The 27,992-nt window shown below is 37.9% G+C and overlaps 2 protein-coding genes across 12 annotated transcripts in view; both read left to right on the top strand.

The window, feature by feature from the left end:
- Positions 1-27,992, top strand: part of dysf (dysferlin, limb girdle muscular dystrophy 2B (autosomal recessive)) — a 111,957-nt gene that overhangs the window by 11,592 nt on the left and 72,373 nt on the right. For all 11 annotated transcript variants that reach the window (XM_067579752.1, XM_067579747.1, XM_067579748.1 and 8 more), the window contains exons 2-16: positions 6,166-6,221; positions 6,715-6,806; positions 16,593-16,698; positions 19,538-19,661; positions 19,824-20,080; positions 21,056-21,184; positions 21,327-21,389; positions 21,530-21,580; positions 21,677-21,707; positions 21,838-21,953; positions 24,047-24,173; positions 24,263-24,366; positions 25,334-25,402; positions 25,547-25,590; positions 25,745-25,827. In XM_067579752.1, the coding sequence (XP_067435853.1) occupies positions 6,166-6,221; positions 6,715-6,806; positions 16,593-16,698; positions 19,538-19,661; positions 19,824-20,080; positions 21,056-21,184; positions 21,327-21,389; positions 21,530-21,580; positions 21,677-21,707; positions 21,838-21,953; positions 24,047-24,173; positions 24,263-24,366; positions 25,334-25,402; positions 25,547-25,590; positions 25,745-25,827 (1,452 nt within the window). The remainder of the gene's footprint in view (positions 1-6,165; positions 6,222-6,714; positions 6,807-16,592; positions 16,699-19,537; positions 19,662-19,823; positions 20,081-21,055; positions 21,185-21,326; positions 21,390-21,529; positions 21,581-21,676; positions 21,708-21,837; positions 21,954-24,046; positions 24,174-24,262; positions 24,367-25,333; positions 25,403-25,546; positions 25,591-25,744; positions 25,828-27,992) is intronic.
- LOC137174460 (golgin subfamily A member 6-like protein 24) lies at positions 11,297-14,758 on the top strand. The gene is made up of 2 exons (XM_067579757.1): positions 11,297-14,241; positions 14,520-14,758. The coding sequence occupies exon 1, from the start codon at positions 11,328-11,330 to the stop codon at positions 12,972-12,974; it is 1,647 nt and encodes a 548-aa protein (XP_067435858.1). The 5' UTR covers positions 11,297-11,327; the 3' UTR covers positions 12,975-14,241; positions 14,520-14,758.

Below are 27,992 nucleotides of genomic sequence, written 5' to 3'. Positions count from 1 at the left end.
TATTACAGCATTTGATTTCACAGGTGGTCATTACGCCTGCCCAATACCTACTGTATTAACAACCAACTAGTTAAGTGCAGTTGCTGTAATGCAGCAGATGCATATGACAGATAAATGTGACTTTGGCTTAGTTCTTTTTTAAATTATCTGTCCTTTTCTAATGGCTCCACTGGAATTTGATAGTAGGTAGTGACTTTAAACAAACAATAAATGTCAGAGTTTTGGTGTCAGTCCAAACTAAAATGGTCTTCTTTTTGGAGCCACATCTGTGCATTTCTTGTCAATAAAGACAAATGTAGCAGATTGAGACTGGAATAACGGTTCTGTTATATCTCTTTCCATCTACATACTACAGTATTATTTACAGATGGAGGTAAAAGGTTCATGCTCTCTCTCTTAAGGTTGTCAGTGGGCTCTGCAGGCAATGTAGAAAACCACTAACTGCACTTCTAAGTAGAAACAGACGAGGTAGGTTAGCAGAAAAGTAATCATTACCACTAAACAACTCCCTGAACAACAATCAACATCATAGACATGATATGTAGGCTACCAGTAGAAGAGAAGCCAATAGGTGATTTTCTTTACATTTCAATTAAAACCTTAAACTTGTAACTACAGTTTATTCTGCAAGAAGTGCTGAAATAAAGAGATGACTTAGTGGCATTTTTCAGGAAGCTGCTCAGGAGGTTGTTGGTCTCAATAAGTATTTGTGTGTTGTAACAAGGAATTTAGAGCAGAGAGAGAGAGAGAATTTCCTCCCCTCTAGAAACAGATACCATGTCCATTTATAGAAATTAGGGACCATAATGAAAGGGGAAAAAAACTGGTCTGAGGAGCAAGGAAGCTGTGGGAGGAGAGAGAATATAGGTGTGTGTGTGTGTGTGTGTGTACTGGTCAGTGTGTGTGGAAATAAGATTGCAGTAAAATATAGAAAAATAAGATTAGATACCTGAAGATAAGAGATAAAAAAGTGTAGTAAAACAAGTGTAAATACTTAATAAATAATAATAACATATACAATAATGTACAAATACATTACAGTAATATACACAACTAAGTTTACATGGTAAGAGAGAAAGAGATGTACAAGTTTTGGAAAATCTGTGCAAACTTTTCAAATATGCAAAAAAAAGCAGTTCTATTAAAACTAAAATACAAACTCTATGTGTAAAAGAAACAGATGACACAGAAAGTGAACGCAGGTAGTAGACATTTGTAAGTTTTATTGTAATTATTTGGAAGACATTTGTAAGTTTTGTTTGTAACACAAAATGCAATGCACTTTGAGACTTTTATCATGGTAGTTTTGCAAAAATATTGCATAAATCTGTAAGATAGAGCTCACCGGGACTTGCTATTGATTAAAATATTTAGGCTAATTTGTTACTGTAAGCATGGAAGATGTCATTGAGATAAAATGAAACACATGAAGGGTTCATAGAGGTTTATGGACTGAAAGGTTTTGGTTTTGGTGATTTTCAGGTGACAGAATGGCAACTTAAATTTGACTAATTTTGATTGAAAAGTTCATGTTTGATTTGGTTGATCACTGGTATTTAAATGTATCATATTGAACATGTAGCAGGTTGGATCTCCTGAACATATTTCTTGGCAGAAACTTCACAAAAGTGGCTAAAAAGTGAAATCCTTTACATGCACTGTAATGTAATGTAATGTTACTGCACTGGTTTACAATTGAGATTGTTTTCTGCCTACTTTCCCCAGATTAGCCTGTACTGTAGTTAATTTACCCTCTTTTTCATGCACTTCCATGATTGTGAGCACACGTGTGTTTTTGCAGGTGTAGGTAATGAAGCATGTGTGCATGCGTTTGAATGTTTGTGTCCTGCAAGGAGGATTTCCGGCCCAAGTGTTGTTGTTGGAACGATAAGCGTTGTTCTCTGTCAAAAACAGAAATAAAATCTGGCAACCCTACTAACTTCAACTATGCCCTGTGCTAATCATAGCCTGGGCACACACACGCACACACACACACACACAGCAGTTTAATATTAATATTCACTCTCTTTTAGCTCTGTTTTGCTCTCCACCATGTAGGGAAATACCAGGCTCTTTAGCTGCTAAATGTTCCACTGTGTTTACTAGCTGGACCCTTACTTGGGGGGTCATTTGGTGCTGACAGGCAGTAGTTTATCAGAGATTTTTAGGAAAACAGCTGCCTGCTGTGGCTGAAAACCATGAGGATGAGCCTGATGAGACTTGACTAAAACATAAGAAATATGGAAATATTGTGGTCAAAGAAACCAACCTTGACTGTTGAGGCGAGTCATGATTCTCACGGCCACAAAAAGGTTCTTGTAAAATGTAAACATACTATTTTAAGGCATTTAAACAAATGTCTGTTGCTGTAGTTTTTCTTGGGATGACCACTGATTGCTTGCTTATATTTGAGCTGTGGTTGTGATTACACTTCTGGAACCAGGCTAGCATATTATGTTTTGCTAAAGCTAATCCACACCCAAAACTTTAAATCTAGATTAAGAAGAAAAAACTCTTCATATCTTAGTTCCTAAACTCAAGCAGGCCACGGATATAGCAACACACACACTGCTCATGTCTAAACTTAGCTTTCCCATACGTATTTATCCACACTGTAGGTCACAGTCTGTTCTATTCTTGGCTAATGACAGAAACTGTGCCAAGCTGAACCAACCAGGAAGTTGACGCTGTGCCACTTCCTGTCTCTGAGATGCTAACTTAGATGTGAGCTCTTAGGAGATTTACACAGTTAACACACACACACAAAAAGACACACACATATTACACAAATATAACGTACCCTCTCGACCCCTCTGTGGAAGGGTGGAGGTGTTTTTTAAGATATCTTCCAAGAACGGAGGTACACTTACGTAGGTATTTGTGTGTGTGCTCTCACATTGGATGATGACTGTGAGGAAAACAGGAAAGCAAACAACCTTTCTCTGGGTGTGCAAGGAGGGAAAGAATGTGCGTGTGTGTGTGTGTGTGTGTGTACAAGCACATTAAGAATACAGTGTAAACCTGATCTGAACTTGAGGCCATCAGTTGTGTAACCAAAAGTCGTCAAACGTGATATTTCCAGCAATTTTTTGGTTGTTGTGTTTTCTGCTCTGATTACAACAGTAATCAGTAGGATGACATCATTTGTCTGGTAAAATCACTGTAACCTGGTCTGGTTAGATTTAGACACAAAAGTGACTTGGTTAGTTTTAGGGAAACATCATGGTCTGGGTTTAAAAAAAAACTACTTTGCTGTGGTTAAGGAAACATTGTGGTTTTGGCTAAAATAACTACTTCCTTATGGTTTTACGAGCCCTGCGTCATCATGATTACAGTAATAACTACGTGGTTAAGATTAGGGGACGATTGTGGTCAAGGATTTTTTTAAAAACAATGTTGACTCACTGTTGGAAACGGGAAACAAAAAGCGATGTTAAAGTCAGATGTTCGTTGACCCATCTGTTCACCTTGAACTCCTCCGTACGCTGACTTTGATGGTATAATAACGTCATCTGATTTATTCCTTTGATCTCGTCATAATTACGATGGGCGCTAGGGGGTAATTTTTCTTGTGAGAACAGTCTTAATATTTCATCCAAATGCAAAGACTTGCAACAGATTACTTTTGGTTTGCAATGAGTGTAATCAGTGAAGGTTCTTGGTTGTGTTTTTAGCAACCCTGTTCCCAAAAAATTACATTTAGATACAACTAAACTGAAACAATAATTAAATATTGAGGGAAATGTAATGACGTATGAATTACATTTTTCTGTCAACATACTTTGAAAATGTTGGTAATCATCTGCCGTGTCAGGCAAGTCGAAAAAATGTTGTTATTATTTAATTTTTTTTCCCGCTAAAATATCCGATCTTGCGGCACAATATCTGCTGGTAGTAACGACAGCATTATTAACCTCTTGTATGGTTATGTTTACGCACTGGCAGCACTTGGTTAAGATTAGGAAAATATCATGTTCTTGGTTTATTATAGAAAGGTGACTTGAAGCACAATGTGTTCATTAACATTTAACCGAAAACAGTCTTTCACTAACCTTGACCAAAGTGCTTTTGTTGCCTAAATCTAATCCCAAAAGGGGACTCAGGATGCAAACCTCAGTCAGAGTTCTGCGTTTTGTACGGTCACCATCCACCCCGACCACCTCCCTCTGACTTCAGTGTGGTACATAAATGTAACACTTAAATAACTGGAAGAAAACCTTGACTACTAACATCATCTAGATAAGATTTGCCAATGTAACATGATTGGGAAAACAATATAGTAGCGTATAAATGTACTTTCCAAGAGTCAGGGTTGGTTTTCAGCGTCGTTTTCGTTTTTTAAAATAACTGCTAAAACCACTATCACTCTCTCATCTTCAAACTGATAATCCCCGATTTTTAGGGAAAACCATGCACTTCCAAAATGTCAGCTTTCCAAGAAACAAGCCTGATTTTAAATAACCGGATGGGTTTTAAAAAAGCTTTATTTCCCTTAAAGATAAAGGCAGGAAAATATCTGTCAACTCATTATGAAGCATTTGATCCTTCAACAAAACTAGGAGATTTATTTATCTATTAACGGCTATTGTCATGTGGTCATTTCATGGAAATTAATAAGTAGCGTCTAAAATCAGAAATACAACAATAGTCATTGTCTCGGTTTCCTTTCATATGGAAAGAACATCTCAATCTGTGTGTGTGTGCCTGCATCTATTCCTCTGTTTAACTAAAACTAAATGGAAATGATGAAAGTTGTTTACAGTTGGATAATTCATATTCTCAGGTGTTTTGTGTGTGTGTGTGTGCGCTCTTCAGTAGCCGAAGATGAATCCTGGCAGTTTATTGCTCCATCTTACCTCTCACTTCCTGCCGGAGTGCCCGACAGACAGGAAATCAGAGCTCAGAACTTCATGTTACAGGAAGCCACAGAAAAGATAACACACACACAAACACTTTCATACTAATGTCATTTGGGAACACCAGATTTTGGCCACTGAATGTGTGTTTGTGTGAAAGGTCTTGCAAAGTAAGTTTTAATAGTTTTAGCCTGAGGAACTGTGGCGGTTGGGACAAATTTCAAAAGAGAAAAATGCATTTTCCTACACTTTATATGTCTTCAACTGATCAGCTTTAGCCTAAATATTGATCAAACATTTTGTTAGCATGTCAGACAACAATCACTGTCTTTAAAACCGCTGTACTCTCTGGCCGTAACACATTATTTAGTAATATTTGACAACTCAGTATTGAATAGTGTAAGGGAACATTAAGCTCAGTAGGTTGGTTGATTGTCAAACCACAATGTTGTATTGTCTGTTTCATTTTTGCATGTGTAAATACAGAATATTTGATGTGTGGGTTTAGAGGCTTTAAAGATTTTTTAAAGACACCTTTGTTGGAACTTGGGTGAGTAACGAATGTAATGTAAAGAATAAGTGAGTAACTAGTATAGTAACATAATTACTTTTTCAATTAACAATATGTAAGGAGTAATTAATTACATTTTTCTTATTAACTCAGGTCCGCTACAACAGTGTCTTCCTTTAAAAACGTATCTTTATTCGCAAGCTTTTAGTTGGTTTAAAGTGTGTGGTTAACGGGTAAAACCTTCATTTTAGAATCAGTATAATTGTTGTTATTCCTTTTTAATAATAATACCTTTATATCCTACTCTCTTTATTTTAATACCTTCTTACCTTTTAATTTTATATGTTGTCTTATATGTTTTTATATATGCAACATCTCCTTATTTTATAAGTTTTTATCGTATATGTTTGATATATGTAATGGAATATGTGTTTGTCAAATAAACTTGACTTGACTTATTAACATGTAAGGTTTTGCTATCTAGCTAGCCAACAGGCTATTAGCTAGCAAAAAAAGAGAAATATTGGGGTGTTACATTATATTGCATGAAATTTCAATCATGTGACAGAAATTTGGGTTAAAACGACTGACAATAAATACATTTAATCTTCATAGGAACAAAAACTGGTTTCCTACAAAACAAAAAACTAAAAGTGAGTTAAGTGCTACAGTACTACAGAGTTTGTTGCCTTGTTGCTAACTAGCTAACTGTTTTCAACTTAAGACCAAAGACAGCACAGTTTGTTGTTTGTTTTATAAGCCAACCCCTTTATGTCCCTCTTTCTACATTTTCTTCAGGGTCTAAGAAGAAGACAAAAGTCATCAAGAACAACCCGAACCCTGTTTGGAATGAGGTAAGTTCTCTTGACCGCCTCTTAATTATTTGTTATTTAGACAACTACAAGTAACTACCAAGTAATTTCAATAAACAGATGCCGCCTTAAGAATTTGTTCCTTTATGAACACAGATTATTGTAATGTCCTAATATGAAAAGTCACACATCTTATCCATCTAATTCATAAAATGGAGCTGCAACAGAGGTCATCTGTTTTCCTAAAATTGATCCAAAGCATTTCAGCAACAGCAGCTTACACATCCAAACCATCAATATACTGCATGATAAAGTAGATCAGGGTGTCTCAACCTTTTTTAAACTTGTTTTTCCGTCTCAAAAATGTCAAATCTCAAACAAATATAGAACAATGAAGTGTAACCTCAATTAAGTATTGTGTACTTTTGTAAAGACGGAGCTACATATGAATTATATAGAACTTATTAAATATTTTAAACACACTTAATTTATTCTTTTAGAGTATATGAGATAATATTCCTTGTCTCTGTGTCAGGGTTTTGAATGGGATCTTAAGGGGATTCCTCTGGACTCCGGAGCAGAGCTGCACTGTGTTGTCAAAGACCATGAGAAGATGGGGAGGAACAGGTAACGGACTGCTGTGTGTCACTGTGTGAATGTGTGCTGGTACACGAGTATCTCAGCATTATGGCTCTTCTGACAACAAAAATATAGTAATTATCTGCCCAGAATAGGCCAAAACAGTTCATATATTGTGGATTTATAATTCAGAAATGTGTTCCCACTCTCAGTGATTTTGTATTTTATGTTTAGCAGTGATTCTCAAACTTTTTCTGTTGTGGAAGAAGAGAAAAATATCATCTCCCCAACAACATTGAGGAAATTAGCTGCAAATTTAGGCAAATTTAACATAATTTCTTCAAAGTAACATTGTTATGATGAAAGTTAAACTGACCTGAGCTGTGTGTTTAGCCATAACGGACACAAGTGGGTTTCCCACTACACTGACAGTAAACCCAGCAGCAAGATACATTATTTTCTTGACTGATATTTTAACATATTTGACTGACGTTTGATTATTGAGCATTCAATTTTAACACAACAATCTTAGCTCAAGTTCCAATAAGGCACTCCACATCAAGCACTACATGATAATCATACACCTGTTCTCTCAGTTATACAAGAATAGGGAAGCATAGTCCCGACCCACACACTCTACAGAAAGACAAACATTGTTGAAAAGTATTATTTTTAAGAATTACCTCCAATGTGACTGGTGAACTGCATCAATATGGATAATTTAGACGTTCATTTGGCACTTGAAGGATCTTTTGCTTAAATTGAGCTGAAAGTCCACAATGTTAAATCTGAATTTATATAAATTATGATGAACTTTTGTACAAATCCCCAAATTGATGTCTGAGTCGTGTCTCAAGTCCAAGTCCAAGTAATGTAAACTAGAAGTAACTGAAATGCTTGAATACAGATTTACAGTGGGGGTTTTTTGCACTGTACACATACAGGTCTGTATGATGTTAATACAGGTGATTTTTCCAACAATGTTCAAAATCAGCTTATTTCTATCTGCTTGGACTTGAATTCTCTAATTGTGACGTAACATATTTCGCATTAGCTACAAAGTATAAATATCAAAACACTTTCAATTTGTGCCTCTCACCCCAGCATGGCATCAACTATGAATAACATGCCAATTTCTTTATTCTTATGCTTGCAAGCGGGCACAAAAACCTTCAACAGTTACAAAAGCTGGCAGTCTTAGCAAATTTTATACACTCAGCAGGCAAATCCGCCCATTTGTTGGGACATTCTGATTGGTTATGACAAGTCGTATCATTAAACAGACAGATATGTTGCACAGCTCTTCCTTGGAAAACACCTAACAGGCCACTGTCCACGTGCCTGTCAGGGCGATTGCACTAACAAACCCTCTGATGTTTGTACAACACTGTTCTGTTAAGTTCAGCATACTTTGTGCCTCTTATCAATGTCAACATTGACGTAATATCAGGCCGACCTTTCATCAAATTGTCTTCTCAGAACATTACAATATCAGAATATTAGAGTATCAGTTACAATATCTGTATTATTCCTGTATGTTATCACTACATGTTTTGTGTCATTTCATGCCACTTAGTCTCTACTGACTTATTTTGTGCGGAGATGGTGTGTCCCTTTACGCTCAAATCTCACAGAGAAAAAAAATCCATGTTTTCTCTGACGAATTGTGAAGAAATATGAAGCGTTCGGCCCACTGCTTGAAGTATTTTCCTCACTGTCGTCACGTTAAGGTTTTCTTCTAATGTCTTTCTCAACACAAAAACATAAATGTGTCCTTGATAACTCAACAATATGATAGGTTAATGTTAAGGTCATCAGTTTTAATGATTTCTCCTTCGATTTTGAGGAATAAAGTTTTTTTATTTGTCAGTTTTCAATTGTGGAAGCAGCTAGATTACCCATGAGCCTCATCAAACATCACTGTGGAGATGAAGACCGTTCTCTTTGTGTTACTACTACTACTACTACTACTATCTGCTACTGACTTTTAATTACTGAATTTATTCCAAACTGATTAAAATTTTTGTGTGCAGCCGGTTCATTGAGTCCCCCCCCCCCTTCACTCACACACACACACACACACACACACACAACGTTGGATGACGTGGCTCACTGAAGGCCATTGTGTTGTGGGCAGACTTGTTGCATTTGACTCGTGTTTTGGCTAAAATATCTGAAATAAACCAACATCTTTCTTTTTCTTAACATAGATCATCTTTGTGCAGTGTAATTACTTGTTCAGCTGTAGTAGATACTTGATATATTCAGTCGATTTATCTTTTTGCAACCCTATTTAGAACCAGAAGAACTACAACTGTGGTGCTGATTTGTATTAAGCTGCATGGCGCAGCTCTAGGGTATTGTAGTTTAAAACAAAAATATTCTCATAATTACAGGAATAGATTTCATTTCTCGGAGCTAACCCGCCATGAACAGCTGCTGTCAGACTCTCTGTGTCCACCCTGGAAACACAGAGAGTCCACTGGAGCACAGGAGACAGTCACTAGAAGCACATTCATGGCCCTTTGTAAAAGTTTCTGTGTTGTGGCTGAGCTAGCGGCTCTACTACGAGAGGCTCACAGCACAGTTAGTTACCAGCAGGCCCATGTGTGTGTTTAGTGCCACAGAAAAGGAGTTTATCTGCATGCTGTTGAAAAAAACCACCTGTATCAACATCATATTCCAGTTATTGTCAGACTGAGATGGGGGGTGAACTGATCGGATCAGACCAACCTCTGGGCACGGACGGGGGTTGTGGCTCGAGGTCTAGAGTTGTTTGTTTTATGAAAAGAGAGGGGGAAAACACCCCTTCAGATGGTTATTTTGGGATTGCTGCGCTCCATCAAGATGACAAGTCTCGCTAGAGTTCGTTCAGAGGGGAAGGGGCAGGCTTGAAAGAATCAGGTCATCCTCTCATTGTTGTCGTCCGGTATTTATTCACTCATATTTCCACCCATTCACCCACTGATGTGTTGATTGATTCATTGATTCATTCATTAGCCCTTCATTGTACATGCAGACCAGAATGTGACTTAGTACTGTTGGTTTGTACACTTTTATATATATATGAGAATTTAGTGGTTTAATATAGACTGAAATATTGAGCAGCCTCTTGAGTGTAGCAGTGTCCATAGCAGGTTTGGTTTTGGCACCACTCCATCCAAGAATGGCAGATGCAGAGTTCATGACAAAAAATTGGAAATACCCAACATTAAAAAATACCTAAGTGGCTCCAGCTGTTTGAACATGATAAAATAGTTATTAATATCAATAGCTAAGACTGTTCTCTCTCTTCCCTGTAATAGAATATCCCTCTTCATCCAGCCAGATGATGCGTTTTGTGGTTTTTACTGGTCAAAAGCCATTTCCTACATAAAACATGTAGCTGCCTCACACTTAGCTTGTGAGGCAGCATAGCGTCCTATGAGGATTCTCGCATGATCTCGTGAATCCAGTGCCTGCCCTTTTCCAATCAGTTTCCAAGGACGACATATCAGATGGTTGTGTGTAACCCCCTCATTAACTTTGACTTTAATGTACAGTATATGTAGGCGCATATATAAGTGTGTCTACATGTGTGCAAGTATCTCTAGTACATGAAAAACTACAGAATTGCTTTAAACTATTTATTAATTAATTTATTATTTTTTTTAATTTATTTATTACATTTATCTTATTTTGTTTCCTCTCTTGTCTGTTTCTTTTTGACTTGTTTTTATTTTGGCTCATTTGCATTTTGAGTTGTTTGCCTTCTAAGTTATTATGAATGCTGTGCAAATGGGAAAAAAAACCCCTCAATCATCATTTGAGAAGACAGAGGAATGATGACGCCACCTGATTTAATTCACTTTTATATTCTCCTTGAGGAGAAAAGATCTCACAAGTACGAGATAACAGTTTTGTTTTATCATATTTTATTGCATGGTTTATTTTGATAGTTGTTATTAAGCTTTTGAGCTTGTAAAGTGATGCTCACAAATAATTCCAGTGTTTGTAGTTGTAAATCAACCTTTGTTAACCTATGAAAGAAAAAATCTGCATGAAAAATTCAAGTTTGTGAATCTGTAGAAAAGATTTGGATTTGTAAAAAAATAAATAAATAAAAATATGTAAATGAAAAAAACCTATGTGAAACACATCGCTGAAAGTTCCCACACTGATGTTATGAATTTTGACCCTGTTTTGACAGCTGAATCTGATTGGTCAAAGGTAGAGTCAAATCAGTTCACTGTTGCTAGGCGACCACTATTGTTTACATCCAGCACTGTGATCTGAGCATGTGCAGCGATTCCATTCCAATTCCAAATTGAACATGATGACATCACACTGGTGATGTCACAAAGGGTCTTTGATCTTGCACACAGATCAAAGACCCTTTGTGACATCACACTGGTAATGTCACAAAGGGTCTTTGATCTTGCACACATATCAAAGAGATCACACAGATCAACAGATTATATCTATACCACGTCGTATTTGTCTAGACAGTGTACACACACAGATACTGAGACTCTAGTGCTAAGTATTTTTACCTCGATTTTACTGACGAACTTAAACAAAGCAGGAAAAATGAGTTGCGAACAGCAGACCGCTTCTTCTCCGGAGTGTTCATACACTGAAGACATGGACCTTCACCAGGAAGGATCAGATACGGAAGGCCATGTGAGTGCAATGAATGTGAGCATACCGACAATCAACGAACAACTTGGTGCCCTGAAACTCCAAATGCACGTGCTCGAGAGCCAGCTTGAGAGCACTGAAAGTTTGGAGGAAGTAAGGGAAACTATGAAAGCAGAAGAAAAGGCTGCAATGGAAGAATATTGCGCCATGCAACAAAAATTTCAGGAGATCTGCGAGAGGGCTACAAGAAATAGCACTATACACATGATGTGTAATGCTATGAAAGTAAGAAAGGAGATGTATGAGCGTAACAGCGATACTCTGCGGCAACAAATTCGAGACCTTGAGCACACGCTGTGTGACAAAGCCGTGGAGGAGCTGAAAGCAGAGAGCGAAGCCAAAAGAGAACAATATGAGGCGCTTCAAAAAGAATTTCAGTGCCTGCAGGAAAAACTCCGAAAAGAAAGACCTTCGGAGGAAAGGTGTGCTGCAATGAAAGAGGAGACAGAGATAATGAAACAGCAAAATGACGCCATGCAGAAAGAAATCCTGGGGCTCAGAGAGAAGCATGAAAGTGTGAAAGCTTTGGAAGAATCCTTTAATGCAGTGAAAGCAGAGAAAGAGGCAATCAGCCAACAGAATGACACTCTGCGACAGCGCATCGAGGAGGTATACATGTACATCCAGAGTGAAAATGCTTTGCATGAAATGGAAGACGCAATTAATGTGTCACTACAAGCCATAACCCATCAAAATGAGATCCTGTATCAGGAACTCCAAAAGCTTAACAGTGAGTACGAACAAGCTAATATTTGGGGTGTCATGTGCAGGGAAAAGATGAACCACATGGAAGATCTGAGCAGAGAAAATGACGGTTTGAAAGAGCAAATCGAGGTCGTCAGCAGACTTCTCCAGATCAGAAAAACCGAGAAAGACAAATATGAAGAGCTGAAAGCTGCGGAGAAAGTCCTGCAGGCACAAAGTAGAGTCCTAACTAAAACACATAACGAACTCCACGCAAAGCTTCTAAAGGAAGAAGAATGGAGTAACAAGCACGACGTGTTGAGAGAGGAGACGGAAGCCTTGAGGGAAAACAACAACATAATGAATCAAGAAATTCGGATTTTCAACGAGCAGCTGGAAAATCTAAGCGTCATGAAGGCGGATTATAAATCAATGAAGCCAGAGAAAAAAGCTCTAACCAGCCAAAACAACAAGCTCAAGAAAAAAATCCACGAGCTGGATAAACAGCTCTCAAAGGAACAAGACCTGGAGCGAAAGATTAATATGATAAAAGGAGAGAACATCGCTCTGAGCCAAGAAAATCTAACTCTGCAACAGAGGGTTCAGGAACTCTCCGACCACCTCCAAGGAGGAAAAGTTTTCGACATCATGTATAAGTCGCTTAAGGTGGAGAAAGACGCCATGATCCAGCAAAACAACGCCCTTCGAGAAAAGGTTCAGAAGCTGAACAAAAAAAGTGGAAGGAGAGTCGTTTTCGAGGCGGATCAGACAGCGACGACGGCGGCGAGGGAGAGCATGAGCAGACAATACTATGAACTAAGACAAGAAATGCAAGAGATGAACGTATCCTAAAGGGTTTTAAGAAGATATATGTTTACATATATTTCAGTTTTTTACAAGGGCCACACAGTATTTTAATGGTTAAAACTCAGACTCCACACACAAAGGGTTCGATTCCTTGTTCTGATCTTTCTTTGTGGAGTCTGAGTTTCCTCCCACATTTAGAATGTATTTAGTGTTCATTTTGATATCACTGTTTATCATTTGATGTCAGACGGCTAAAACGGCTAAAAAAAACCCCACTTAACATCATTTTTTCACCTTGATACTTTATGAAGTTTCCTAATGTTATGAGAATTGGCTATAAATATGATTTTCAACGGTTTCAGACGCCCATTACAAAAAATTACCTCTGCTTGGGGTTTTAGAGACCCGGCTGTAAAACAGCTAGCAGAATGCAAAACACGAGGCGCACTGCACTGCCTTTTTTGTTGAAGCCCACAATTACTCCAGGCCTGCTCATGTTCATATCATGGTAACTATAGAAAAGTCATATAGCTCCCAGTATCCAGCCATAGTCACAATTAGTTTGTCCTCCATGATTGTTGTCACCACCACAGAAGGCCACCTCTCAATTCATCTGATCGGACAATGGGAAAAAAACGCTACGGATGTCGGGCGCTTTTCTGCTCTGAGTTGAAGTTTATTCAACTCGAGGCATTCAAGGCACTCCTGCAAAAATGCGAGTTGCTCAGCAACGCAAAAGCAGCAAGCAAAAAGCTTCACTCATTGAAAACAATTACACAAAGCTGGGCTGCTAAATCTGACGGGGACCTTACACAGTACTACACCTCCCGGATCTCAAATAAGTATTTCAACAGTTCATACAAGCACCCTTTCTATAAGTAACATACATAGTTTCTGGTGTTGACACCTCTAGAAAAATAGCTGTGCACGCTTCAGTATCCTTTGTCTTGACAACTCTTTTTACTTACAACTTTTACAACTCTAATTCAGGCCCTCTAATATGTTTACCACCAGTAAACATATTAGAGGACTATTAGATGTTTCCAACAATTTTCAAACCTAGAGAAATCCGTAATTTTAATCAAGGTAACGGTCCGTTTCATTTGGTCGCCTGTCAATGGCGTCATACCTCCTCTTCCAAAGAGTAAACACACATAAGATACATGCATCACCATTGTGTTTGTCCACTACAGGTGCGTCTACCAAAGAGTATACATATACAAGATAATACATTGGCGTTGCAGCTGTTTGCCACAATGGCGTCTACCAAAGATCACTCACCTACAAGATAACACCTCAGCATTGTATAAATGTATGTATGTTGTATGTAGACTTTTATTCAGTTTTAAGCCACATTTTTAAGATAAACCTTTTAGATCTTGGTTGTTTTTAACTATATCTTTTAACTGGATTAAGGATTTTAGTCATCGAACATCTGGATCTTAAGTTATGGGAGAAACAAGCTAAGCAAACGTTAGCAACAGTTCGGCTAGCAGTCCCTCCCAGAAGTCTGGTGCTTGCTGAACAGCGTCAGACAAACACTGATTTTTTTTACGTGAAACTGTTTTCATTAAGTGTTTTAATCACCAGGTCTGTTTGTTCTGGAGAGGAGGAGACCTCTGCGGATAATTCGGCTCCCGGTAGAAACATCCTGAACGATGAATACTGGAGTATACCTGACCAGGAGAGGCTAGATGTGTCCGCCAGTGCCTACATTTGTATTTTTGCTTATTGTGATGTCATTTTTTGGAGTATCTTCAAATGCTTCATATCCCTAGAATCTGTACAACCTAAGCTAAAAGGTTATGTATGTCAATAAACCATAATAATTGATATAGGTTTTGAAATTGTGTCATATATTTAAAAAATACAAAAATCGGACATGTTTTTTCATCAAATTTTACTGAATAAACACACAAAACACATTGATCCAAAACATTTCTGAATGTAGAAACATGAACAAAATATTTCTTGACATTCCATAAGATATTTGAACAATGTACATTTTTTAGTTTTTGAGATATGCTCATTTTTATGAGCAGAGTGCAAAGGCGTTTTATTAGTTTCATCTGCGATAGACATATTTCCCAAGTGCCTACATTGGTATTTTTGCTTATTGTAATGTCATTTCTCAGAATATCTTAAAATGCTTCATATCCCTAAAATCTGTACAAACTAAGTTAAAAGGTTATGCAAGCCAATAAACCATAATGATTGATATAGGCCTAAGTATTGAAATTGTGTCATAAATTACAAAATACAAAATGTGCGTTGGGAAGCTTTGCCTCTGGGTGGTCCTCTGTTGCTCCTTCATCTCCAGTGGGGCTAAAACAAAGATAAATGAAAATGACATTAGAAAAAACATCATTAAAAATAATGATGAACTTGAAAATATAATCCTTTGACAAACAGAAACGTTCTGCTTGGTGCAGAAAGTCTGAAACTTCCCACACCCACGAAAATCACACACACCGGCCATACACACACGCACACAGCACAAAAAACAACTCTCTAAAATGTAAAAAACAAACAAATAAATAAATAATAATCCCTAAAAATGTACTTACATATCCTGATATGGATTGATGCCTTCAGCAAAATGGTCTTCATCCTCACTGAAGGAGTCCGGATCAGAAGAAAGCGCCTCTTCTGTTTGGTCACCGCCCGCGAACAAAACCCCCAAAGCCTTCTTTTCTTCGTCATCACGACAAAAAAAAAGACACGTATATGCTCCAAAAATACACTTACTCTCTCAATATCTGAATCTGAATCTCTCAACTTTCTCTCAATCTCTCTGACTTCGAACTGCTTCTCCGCTCTGCCCCACTCTGCTCCACCGTGCCACCCCACGTCGTCGTTACGTTTTACCCGGTTTTATTACCAGCACGTTACGTGATATAATGGCATCATCATCTTCCGACACAAGCGTACAACGTGATTGTGTAAAAGATGAGAGCCTTAGCTTTCTGCTGAAAAAAGAATGAAAGCTCTAGCTGTTATGGTTTTTATATTAGATCTATTTGAATTGGACCACGTAAACAGCAACCCCCCGTGGCCAGTCTAGGGCCGCCTGCGGGATGTCCGTTTTCAAAGGGTTAATGAAGACAACAACTCCCGTGATCCCACACTACTTCACAACGTCATCACACTCCGTCTTTTGTCATTGTTTTGACTGAGAGACTTCTAGTGGCTGAAATTACATATTGTGCATTTAATAAGAGTTGAAGTCTTATAGTAGCTTTGATGTCTGCCGTGTCAGTATTGATTGACAGTGACTCACCTGCGGCTCTTGAACTGACAGTGAGTCAAACTACTGTTGTAATGTTTTCAGTGTTAATTCAGTATTCCCTTCACTCCGGTGTAGCAAAGCGTGTTTCCAGAGCGTGAAAAGCAACAACCTGCACCCCTTATTTGGAAGATCTTGGCTTCAAACGCCGACCATAAGCTCCAACTCTGGGCTCCAATGCATGTTGTTACACCTCTCTACATCCGTCTTTATATATCGTCTACGGTATATCTTGGTAGTGCGTGTGGGGATGATCAGTTTTTTTGATTGATACATTATCAGAAGAGCCCAATCCTCCAAAAAAAATGAAGTGAAATCATTTTTCCTGTGTCCCAAATACAGTACATGAGACATTTTGAATGTTTGTGTGTTTTTAGGTTCCTGGGGGAAAGCCGCCTGGCTCTCAGAGACGTGCTCAACTCTCCCAACCTGGCTGCCTCCTTCACTGTGTCCCTGCTGGACACCAAGAGAAACAACACAGGGGTGAGCACATGAACACTCACTGACACACTGACAGACTAATTTACAGTCTCATTGTATCATGAACCAATGACTAATCATAAATCATTTTGAGTTTCCTGTTTGGATCTTAAAATAGAGGAAGAGATTCCTGAATCAGAGCGGAATAACAGCCATACCACGCCCTCTCTCTCTCTCTCTCTCTCTCTTTGTTTCTCTCAAGTCATGCAGCCTCACACTGACTCTTCAACACTTTTTGCTTGAAATCAGTTGATTTGTTGGAAACCGGTGGAAAAAAAAAATCACCCCCAAATGCAAGTTTAGTGTCAGTTTTAAGAAAACAAAATTGTACTATCATGCTGTGTTCATGTGCTCCTGGGAAAATCCATAACTGGGGTCTTCAGAGTCAGCTGCTAAACAACGTTGTATTCACATGCTGTTTTGTTTGTGAAAGTTGACCCAAAAGATCAACAGTAAACAAAGCGTTTACTGTTGCCGGGGAGGTTTTTACTTTTGAGTTTAACAGAAATAAAGCAAATTTCATTTCATATATATTTTCAATATGTACTGTATTGCTGCACAGATCTACTCTAAACCTACTATCTTTGTAGGCAGTAAACCTTTTTTGCTATAAAGAATCTCTTTCTCTTTTGTCCTGTGGTCAGGATTGTAGCCAGGGCAGATTTTAAACCACCGGCGGCAGTGACAGTTGTGGAGAAAAAGTCCTGAGCGGTTGTGTTTCAATCTATTGTTAATGTAAATGCACCTTTAATCTACATCTCTACATCTTCTCTTCCTTCTCTACCTGACACTGAAGCTCTTTGAGCAGAGACAGTTACATTTCTGGGTTGTTTTCCCTCAGATGCTTCAATAAAAGAAAATAATAAAGTCAAATACGTTACTAAACGTGTTAAATTCAACATTGAAAGTCTATTTTACGCTAACAAAAAAGTAAGCAGAGTAGTCATATTATTAGATTATTTACTGTGTGATTTGATGGTAATGGGTGGATCATATTGTGTTTTTGTTTCAAAGCCCTAAAACTTAATTGAATTCAACGGTCTGTATGATTATACAGACTGAAAAGTTTAGCATTTATGAAAAATCAGAGCGCTTGGGATGTTATCACTACTGTGATTGAGACTTCAGATTAGTTTCTCATTGTGTTATTGTTGTTTTATTGTTATTTGAATAACCAATAAGCAACTAAAAGCTTTGCTGACTGACTGACTGACTGATCGAACTGACAGAGCTGAAAGTCGTAGAGGTAAAAGACCAGAAACACATACATCTTGGTCGGCCACACTTACTGTCGTCCTCTGCTTTTTTAGCAGCAGATGAAACAGCGTTCTGTTTCCCATCCTCATTTCCTGAACTTTAAACAAAGTCTTCCTCTTAGTGTCTCACACACACGGTCAGTCCAAGGTGACGAGGATGTGACAGAAGAAGCCTGTGTTTATCTTATGGCCGTTACAAAGTGTGTGTGATGTACACAAATGTAAACCAACATACCAAAAAGACAAAGCTGTAATTAAAACACTAAATATACTATAATCTGTCTATAATCTTGAATCTATTCATCCATGCAACTGAATATTACACTAGGAAAGATTTCATTCAAACTGAGTAACAAGTTTTTTACTTTAATTTCACTTCATAGGTTAAATATAATTTGTATAATAACTTTTTGGGAAAGTATTGATTAATTAACAAGCGAACATGCCAACATCTTTACATTTGTGCGTATTCATTACAAAGGAAAGGCACAATAAGCAGCACCTGCATATCATTATAAACCTGTTGTTTACAGAAACATCACAGCTTATTACTTTAGCTGCTTTTTCCTGTTAAAGGAAACTGCAGAAGACTACACCTTGCTTGGTCCACACAACTTATCTGGAATGAATCCGCCTATAATCATAATAATGTGAAGGAAACTCCGTCTGCCACTCTGGACTAACTGGACACTTGTGATAAAATAAACTCTTGAGTTGTTGATTTAAGCCTGCAAGTGTGTGATACAAACGTGGAGATTTGAAGGAAATGGCTGGTGATTTTTCTGTAGTTTTCTTATTATCAGCAAATCACATGTGCAGAGCCAAACCAACATTAAATCTGTGTATCCAAAGTCTGATATATCTCATTCCTCTGTGCCGAAACCTCAGTTGCTGTCCAAAAACCATTAAAAACACATCAGTGAGTCACACCGTTGAACTGGGTGACATGTTCCTTCACCATGAAGGTTACGGTCATGGTTAGTTTGTTTAAAAATGGCTCCAAAGACTAATAACAGCGAATATCAGCCTCTAGAGAGTAGTAGTTTACAGAGCTAGATTGGCTTTGCTAACTTGTTGCGCTACATATCACAACATCTTAACTTTGTACTACATTGTCAATTTCTCAAAGAACTTCAGTACAAAGTCAAGAGGTTGTGGTATGTATGTGATTGTGATTGCTATTAGAATTTGGAGCTGTTTCTAAACAAACAAATGACTATAATCTTCATGGTGAGGGAACATGTCACCCAGAGGAATAGTCCATAATGTGGGTCAACTTCCAAAAATGCGTCTCCGTAAATGTCCAGGTCTGTCAAATTCTACACTCCTGTTTGTTATGCAGGCTTCCCATTAAAAATATGTGGTCTCAGAGATCATTTTTATAGCCCATGGTTATTTTCTCAGCCTTGAAATAGCAAATATCTCCTCCAGAGCCACAGAAGACATAACACAACTGTTTTCATGGGCTGAGTGCTCCTCCACATGACTAGGAAATTGATTTTCATGTGTAAAATTGGAGGAGTGGACTTTTAAACTGTGTTCTTCCACTGATGATGTCAAATTATTTTCTTTTCTGTCTCCACCAGGCTACGCTGACCCTGCAGGTTTCCTACATCCCTCCTCCAGGAGCAGCTCCGATCTTCCAACCTCCCCCGCAGCCTGAGGCCCTGCCCCATAACAACCCCACCGTGGAACTGGACACCGTTACAAGTAATATGATCTGGTGTCTCTTCTGCTGTCTATATCCACCCTGGAAAGAACAATTTTGACTTAAATACCGAATGTAGAATCTAAAAATGTGATATTTGCATCGACTTGTTCCATATTTTGCTTCCGGGACTAGTTTCTATCAATCTGTGTGTCTCTGTGCAGTGATTTCTCTGGACACTTTGGGAGAGGAGGATACAGAGAGTATGATGATGCTGGAGCAAACAGAAGACCAGGGCCCTGACGACGGACGCTCCATGGTGATCGTCGGCACCCAGGGGACGCAGGGCCAGGAGACCCCCACCGCCCAGACACCCAAACGCACGCCACCGTCCCACAACACCCAAGGAGGGCTGAGGAGGAGGAGGAGAGGAGCCAGCAGTCAGCCTAAACCTCTGCCCAACAAACCACAGGACATACAGGTATGTAGGAGTGATTTAATTCAATATGTCCAAATTTTCTACTTCTCCATCAGCCCTTAACACAGTAAGAAAGGCTCCACAGAGCAGGCAAGACACGGGACTTTGGTTACACACTGTATATTATAATGAGGATGCTTGAAGCTGATGAGCGTCATTTATCAATTGACCACATGCTACGCCCTGCCCTCATTAATTAGTGTTGCTATTTGTCAAGCTTCATCTTCTAGCACAGCACGTATGTGGTTAAATTTACCACTCCGAATTTGTGTTAATTTTAGGAAAAACATGGCCTTTTATTTCATACAAAAGAAAACCAAAACAGGCTTAGCTACAGTTGTTGCTGGCAGATTTTATCAGCTGTAGCTAGCCAAATAGTTAATTAATAACTCAGTGAGTTGCTTTAAACTCTGCCTCCAGCTGACTTTTTAATGTTTCCAGCTTGTTTTAAAACCATTTAAGAGGGTATTCAGTATGTACTTGCTAGCTACATTAATGATATAATGCTAAAAGACTGGGGCTAAAAAATGTTAATGATGTTTGTTGTTGTTTTGCAGCATAGCTACTCAGTGCTTATATAATGGTGCAGTTTAATGAATAGAAAATGAATTTTAATTACTAAAGAAAAACATACTTGGACAAGCAACACAGAGATTATGCTTTATTGTTCGCATTTTCAAACATTATGTTTCACTTTTACAAGAAAAGAGGAGGATTAAGTGTAATTGATGAGATTGACGAACGTAATGCTTTCATAGGTAATAAGTTTGGCTGGAGTTGCCAGAGTATAAACTTGGCAAAATCCAATAACGAGCAGGGCAGAATTGAATTAAATTAGATGATCGTAAGGTTTAGTGTCAAATAAAACCAGTCACGTAAGTCATAAAAACTGTAGATGCTTAAGAGGCTTTATCTACTGAATCTCATGGAAAGGTTACGTAACAGTACACGTTTCTGTCCATACGTATTCCTGTCCAGGTTCGTGTGCGAGTCATTGAGGGGCGACAGTTGCCCGGCGTCAACATCAAGCCCGTTGTCAAGATAACGGTAGCTGGGCAGACCAAGAGGACTCGCATCAGAAAAGGAAACAACCCTGTCTTTGATGAGGTACACAAATCTTCATCACTGTCTGATTTCCTTCATGAATTGTCCAACTTATATTTTGTGGTATTGAAGGATTCACAAAAGTTCAAATGTTAAATATCTTATTCTCTCAAACTGCAACTTGAGTGTATTTTTCTCCTAACAGACATTTTTCATGAACTTCTTTGAGACTCCGTCAGACTTGTTTGACGAACCAATCTTCATTACTGTGAGTCGGACGTTTTACCTCCATTTTATTCCGTTCAGAATAACTTGTATGTATTGTGTAACACTGGAAATCTTGGTTTGACTGTAAGGTATTTTAAATTGCTCTGGATATAATGTCAAGTCTCTTTCCTTACCTGACAGGTTTGTGACTCTCGCTCACTCAGAACTGATGCTGTGATCGGTGAATTCAAGGTATACAGTACATAAAGTGCACTGTGTGTTTGTTCTGTAATCATAATTTTAAGTGAAAAGTAAAAGAAATCTATAATCTTTTGATTGTTTTCACAGTTAGATGTTGGCACTGTCTACAATGAGCACAGTGAGTATAATTAATTAACTGTTTTAAAATATAGATTTTCAAGTTCTGGGATGTGAGTCGTTGTGTCTAGTTTTAATTTTTTAGTTCCAAATTCAGAGCTCTGAGTTTAAGCCTGCCCCTCTACCTTTAGGACACTGCTTCTTGAGGAAATGGCTGCTGCTGTCTGACCCCGACGACCTCTCTGCTGGAGTTAAAGGTTACCTGAAGGTCAGCTTGTTCGTCTTGGCCGCTGGAGACGAGCCCCCGGTGAGTCTGAGTTGGATAGATGAAGATTAGCGAATTAGCATTATGATGATACTATTTCTCACCTCAGTCCTGCAGAGGGAAAATAAGGTGCTCTGTGGAGTTTTCTCATAAACAAACAAAAGTTATTTTTACATTCAGTGTTAATCACCAAAACACATTGTGTGTGTGCATTTCCTTCCTCATAAAACTTTTGCAAATGAGATTTTTAATTTTTAATCCTGCGTCATTTACTTCCATGTCTCTAGCTTGCAGCCTACTTCTTCCTTGCATTTCTTGGTGCATTACAGTCACCTGTACATAATTTAAAATAGCGTGAAACAAAAATATTGCAAGCGTGCTCATCCTCATGACAAACAAAACTCCACAGGGTAACTTTGAATATCAAATTCTAATTCTGCAAAAGATTCATATTTAATGCTTTAAAAAATATCCATTTGTTCAAAACTCAAGTTTATGACACAATAAGCAAAGTACCAAATTCCTGTCAACCTTAGCTGTACTTTGAAATTAGTGCTAGTATATAAGCCAGCATTTTACACTAACATGCTAGCTTTTAACGTTAGCATGTTTCCTGGCTCATTGTGTGCATTCTGGACATTACATGCTAAACATTAGCATATTAACTATCGTTTAATATGCTACACACAGCTGAGGCTGGAAAAAATACAGTTTAGACTAATAAAAGCTGAGCCCACCATAAGTTTTGATGTAGGTAACAACATTTCCATTCCTCTAAGAACAATAAGTTATATAAGCCAGCATTTTACACTAACATGCTAGCTTTTAACGTTAGCATGTTTCCTGGCTCATTGTGTGCATTCTGGACATTACATGCTAAACATTAGCATATTAACTATCAGTTAATAGCATATTAACTATCGTTTAATATGCTACACACAGCTGAGGCTGGAAAAAATACAGTTTAGACTAATAAAAGCTGAGCCCACCATAAGTTTTGATGTAGGTAACAACATTTCCATTCCTCTAAGAACAATAAGTTATATAAGCCAGCATTTTACACTAACGTGCTAGCTTTTAACGTTAGCATGTTTCCTGGCTCATTGTGTGCATTCTGGACATTACATGCTAAACATTAGCATATTAACTATCAGTTAATAGCATATTAACTATGGTTTAATATGCTACACACAGCTGAGGCTGGAAAAAATACAGTTTAGACTAATAAAAGCTGAGCCCACCATAAGTTTTGATGTAGGTAACAACATTTCCATTCCTCTAAGAACACTAAGTTATATAAGCCAGCATTTTACACTAACGTGCTAGCTTTTAACGTTAGCATGTTTCCTGGCTCATTGTGTGCATTCTGGACATTACATGCTAAACATTAGCATATTAACTATCAGTTAATAGCATATTAACTATTGTTTAATATGCTACACACAGCCGAGGCTGGAAAAAATACAATTTAGACTAATAAAAGCTGAGCCCACCATAAGTTTTGATGTAAGTAACAACATTTCCATTCCTCTAAGAACAATAAGTTATGTTAACATGTTTGTTGACATGTTTATACATTTAACACTGACTGGGTTTCAGATTTTTGGCTTTGAAATCAATGCAAGCATACTAATAAACTATAGCATTTTACACTAACATGCTAGTTTTTACATTAGTCAGCATGTTGCCTTGCTAATTGTATCCATGTTAACGTAGGATGTTGAACATTACATGCTAAACATTAACATATTAACTGGTAGTTAACTTATTAACTGCCAGCTAATCAGTCAGTTGTAATGTTAGCCTGTTAGCATTGTCACGTTAGCATTCAAACCCAAACTCTCAGAGATGAAACTGTGTACAACTGAGGCTGGAAAAAATGTAGCGTAGACTAATATGAGCCCACTGCTCAAAAACTACCTGTTTGTCATACTGGCTAGTGGACAGAACAGTAAAGTTATGCTAACATGTTTGTACACTGACCGCTAACTGGGTTTCAGATTTTAGCAAAGGTGTTTCTTGTGGACTTCTAATTGTATCTTTCGCTATGTATTTTGTTTGTAATATACTGTAAGCAGATGTTTATTTATGCTTTAATATATGTGACTTTGTGTGTGTCTGTACGTGTTTTCCAGGCTGATAGGCGTGAGTGTGTGGAGGAGAAAGAGGATATAGAAGGAAACCTGCTGAGGCCGGCTGGTCTGTCTCTGAGAGGAGCCACCTTCACCTTGAGGATTTTCAGAGCTGAAGACCTGCCACAGAGTGAGTTTGAGTCTTTGTGTGGTTATAATTTATTTCATCTGCTTTCAAAATAGAGATTGAGAGATTTCTTTCTCTTTTTCTTTCTGCAGTGGATGATGCCTTCATGGATGGGATGAGGCAGATTCTTGGGTTTGACAGTAACAGGAAGAACTTGGTGGATCCTCTGGTGGAGATCCACTTTGCTGGCAAAACAGTGCGTATGACTTGATAGAGCTAACATTAAGGTCATATGAGCCAAGAATCATTTTATCCCAAACCTGATAACAGTTATAGAAGTGTAGCTCATGGAATTACTTGTAGCTTTAATGTTGTGGTTGTTGACCAAAAGGACAGAAGGTATTGAACCCTTAAAATCCTGATGGTATTTCGAGAGTATCTAACTTCCGTATCATGACGTATTTCCGAGTGTCGAGCTCTGTGTCGCCAAAAGTTGAAGACTGATTGATGGGTGGATGTCATGATATTATTGGTTGAAATTGGTTGGTTCAAGCCTACGTAAGCACACGTCATATTTTGTTCTACAGGAAGAAAACATGATTGGATTTTGATATGAGAGCACAAAGAAATTGATTTTTTTTAGCATATGTTGTAAAATAGGTGCACAATATGACCGGGGATGTGATCTAAAAGGGTTAAAAAGGCATTTTTCAATTCATCTTGACTTTAAATGCAGTGAATCTGCTTTCACGTTCTTTACAGTCTTCCGTTTACACTGAACCAGTGTTAAAATGAAATCTAACCCTGTACCACCTCACTCGTAACAAACTACAGTAGCATGGTTGAGACTTCATGCACATAACATTACCTTGCTACACATTTAAAAATACAGGACATTTACATCAGTAGCATCTAAATCCTCAAATCTCCACGTTGGCCTGCACAAAAAAATAAATAAAAAAAAGAAGAGGATGCACTTAACTGAAATCTTACTCAACACTGCCACCTGGTAACCACAGATAGTAGAACTGGAAAATCTGGTAGCCTACAGTTAACAAAACGGAATAACACTTGAAAATAACAATAATGAACATATGCATTACCATTTAAACGACTTTGAGAGCTAACTTAAGCCTAAGGGGAAAATTATATCTGAACAAATCTTCCAGTCGGCTAAAGAAGCTAGTCATTGTAAGGTGGTTTGCATTTTCTATCTTTTTCAGGTCTGCACTAAGATTCTGGAGAAGAACGCCAATCCACAATGGCACCAAAGTCTGTCCTTGCCAATTAGGGTGAGACAAAGAGTGCAAACATTTAGTGCCTTTTAAATGAACAAGTATCTATTATCTACTGTATATATCATTATGCAACCTCATTGTGCTCTCAAGACAGTCTGCTCATCATTATACAGTACATGTTTTGTTCTTCCTCACCAGTTTCCCTCCATGTGTGAGAAGATGAGGATCAGAATCCTGGACTGGTGAATCCCTGCTGATATATAATTTTCACTAGAATATAAAAGCTTTTACATAAAACTTAGAGAATGTTTTTAGTTTGGAGTAATACATTTTAATTTGTCACAATTTTGCTTGAAAAACATATTTGAGAGCTTCTTTCTATATTTTTCATTACAGGGACAGAGCCAGTCACAATGATGTCATCGGCACTGCCCACCTCTGTATGTCTAAGATCTCCGCCCCGGGAGGAGAGATAGATGGTAAGTTATTGGCTGTAACTGGTCGGAAGTGGACTGGATCCGACCAGTTTGGTTTGGACTAGTTTAGAGTGGAATGGGCTGAATTTGAGTCTTGTCTGGTTTGTTTCATAGTTACTCTTTTTAAAGTGTATAATTATATTTGTTTACCTCAAAATGACACATTATTATATATAGAAAGGTATGTGTCACTTATGTTTGCTATGTTGGTCTTCCCATCTTATATATTATGTAGAGCTGCAACAGTTAGTCAGTTAACCGATTAGTCAATCAACAGCAAATTAATTGCCAACGTGTTTGATATTCAATTAATGGTTTAATCAAGTCCATTTTTAAGAAAAATGTCAAAATTCTCTTGTTCCAGCTTCTCAAATGTGAATATTTTCTGGTTTCTTTAGTCTCTATGACAGTTAACTGAACATGTTTGGGTTGTGGACCGTTGGTCGAGACAGTGATTGACATTTTTCACTGTTTTCTACCATTTTATTGACCAAACAACTAATGGTTTGTTGCAACCCTGATATTATGAACAAACTTTTACTAGCTAACTAGCTGTTGTATTCTCTTAACGCAGGACCTGTTTCTTCCGTCAAAATACTTTTCAGAGATATTTTAGCGGATCTCAAAAATAGATGTTTTGACCAAACTGCCTTTTATTTCCAAGCTACGAAGCCATGAATGGACTCAGTTAACCTTTAGTTGTTGCAATTAACTGTCTTCCTAAGTTTTCTTCAATTTCTCTTGTGTGTCTTACCAGTCAAGCAAATAGAAACAAAGTTGATCCATTGTTTATTCTCATTGCAAGTGGATCACAAGCAGTTCACATAGGAGAGCAACTTGATGTCTTCAGTTATTGTGTGCACTTAAGTTTGCGTGGCAGTTGCATTATCACCTGTTCCAGGAAGGGAACAAATATTCAGTTCAAATCCCTCAGGAGCTGAGTGGAGTTGTGAATATTCGACTTAAATTCATCTGGTGGCCAGAGACACGACTCCAAATGAATGCTACTGTTTCTGAGTGTCTGCTGGATGTTTAAAAAGGCAACTGTTTGCTAACATGTTCCCCTAAAAAAACCTCTAAGGTGATAATATGTCAGTGTTGTGTTTACATCTTGTTCAACCGTCCTGAAGAAGCCAAAAATAAATTAATGCTGCTTTAAATTGATGAGTTTACATTTGAAAGTTTAATTATATCTGAATGTGAATCTAGACTGGATTAAATTTTGTGACTAATGTGTCTAGACTGGAACATTTCAGCTGATCTACTGTGGTTTATGATCCAGATCAGACTGGTTTAGGTCTGAACATGACAGTACCAGACTGGTTTATACCTAACTGATGCAATCTGGACACTAATTCACTGATTTGGTGTGGTTGTGTTGTGGTAAAGTTGCCTGGTCTGCTCTGAATTGATCTGAATCTATCGGTTTTGTGTGGTACTGCTTATTCTTGAATGAATGACTTATTTTATACATAAACATATCAAGGATTTTAGCCACTTCACATACATTTCTACTCGTGCAGAACTCAGTTTGCATCTGTCTGGCATTTAAGAGTTGGCTCTGAAGTCCTGTGTGAGAACTGAAACTTGGGTTTGATTTGTGGTTTTGTGAATATAACAAAGCATGTATGTTTGCTCAGTGACATGCATGAAGACTAACTTGACAATGTTCGTGTGCTGAACACTGACATTGAGTTTTCGGTCCTTGGGAGTGCCCCACAGATGTCTCATCGTTGTCCCCAACAGAGACGACATGCATGAGTTTTGCTCACCCTGTGTGTGACAGATTTCTTCTTTGTCTTTTTCCTGGAAAACACCATGTGAATAATGATGAGTCATCAGCAAGTGACAGCTCAATGCCACCAAACTGTGGCTCAGACAAACCAGAAAGAGTGAATAACATTAACTTTTTATATTGAATTACTGTTATCAGTCTCCTAAAAGAATCTGCTGATAGAAAACTTTAGAATTTTATTTGTGTCACAATTCTGAGTTCAAGTTGGGACATTTTGAGCACAAAAAAAAGATTTCAGAGAGATTCTTATCACTCAGGATGCCAATAAATTAATTTTTATTATTGCTTTTATCCATATAAAATACTCAATAATAATCTGTCTCAGTTTTACTTCAATTAATTGGCTGTTTTGACTCTAATAAAATCTCTAGTA

The sequence above is a fragment of the Thunnus thynnus genome, chromosome 22, assembly GCF_963924715.1.
Source record: "Thunnus thynnus chromosome 22, fThuThy2.1, whole genome shotgun sequence".
Lineage (NCBI taxonomy): Eukaryota > Metazoa > Chordata > Actinopteri > Scombriformes > Scombridae > Thunnus > Thunnus thynnus.
This window is presented reverse-complemented; position numbering and strand designations above follow the sequence as displayed.

Bases quoted from the DNA above. Each gene is read 5' to 3' on its own strand.
- LOC137174460 (XM_067579757.1), top strand. From the start codon at position 11,328: ATGAGTTGCGAACAGCAGACCGCTTCTTCTCCGGAGTGTTCATACACT.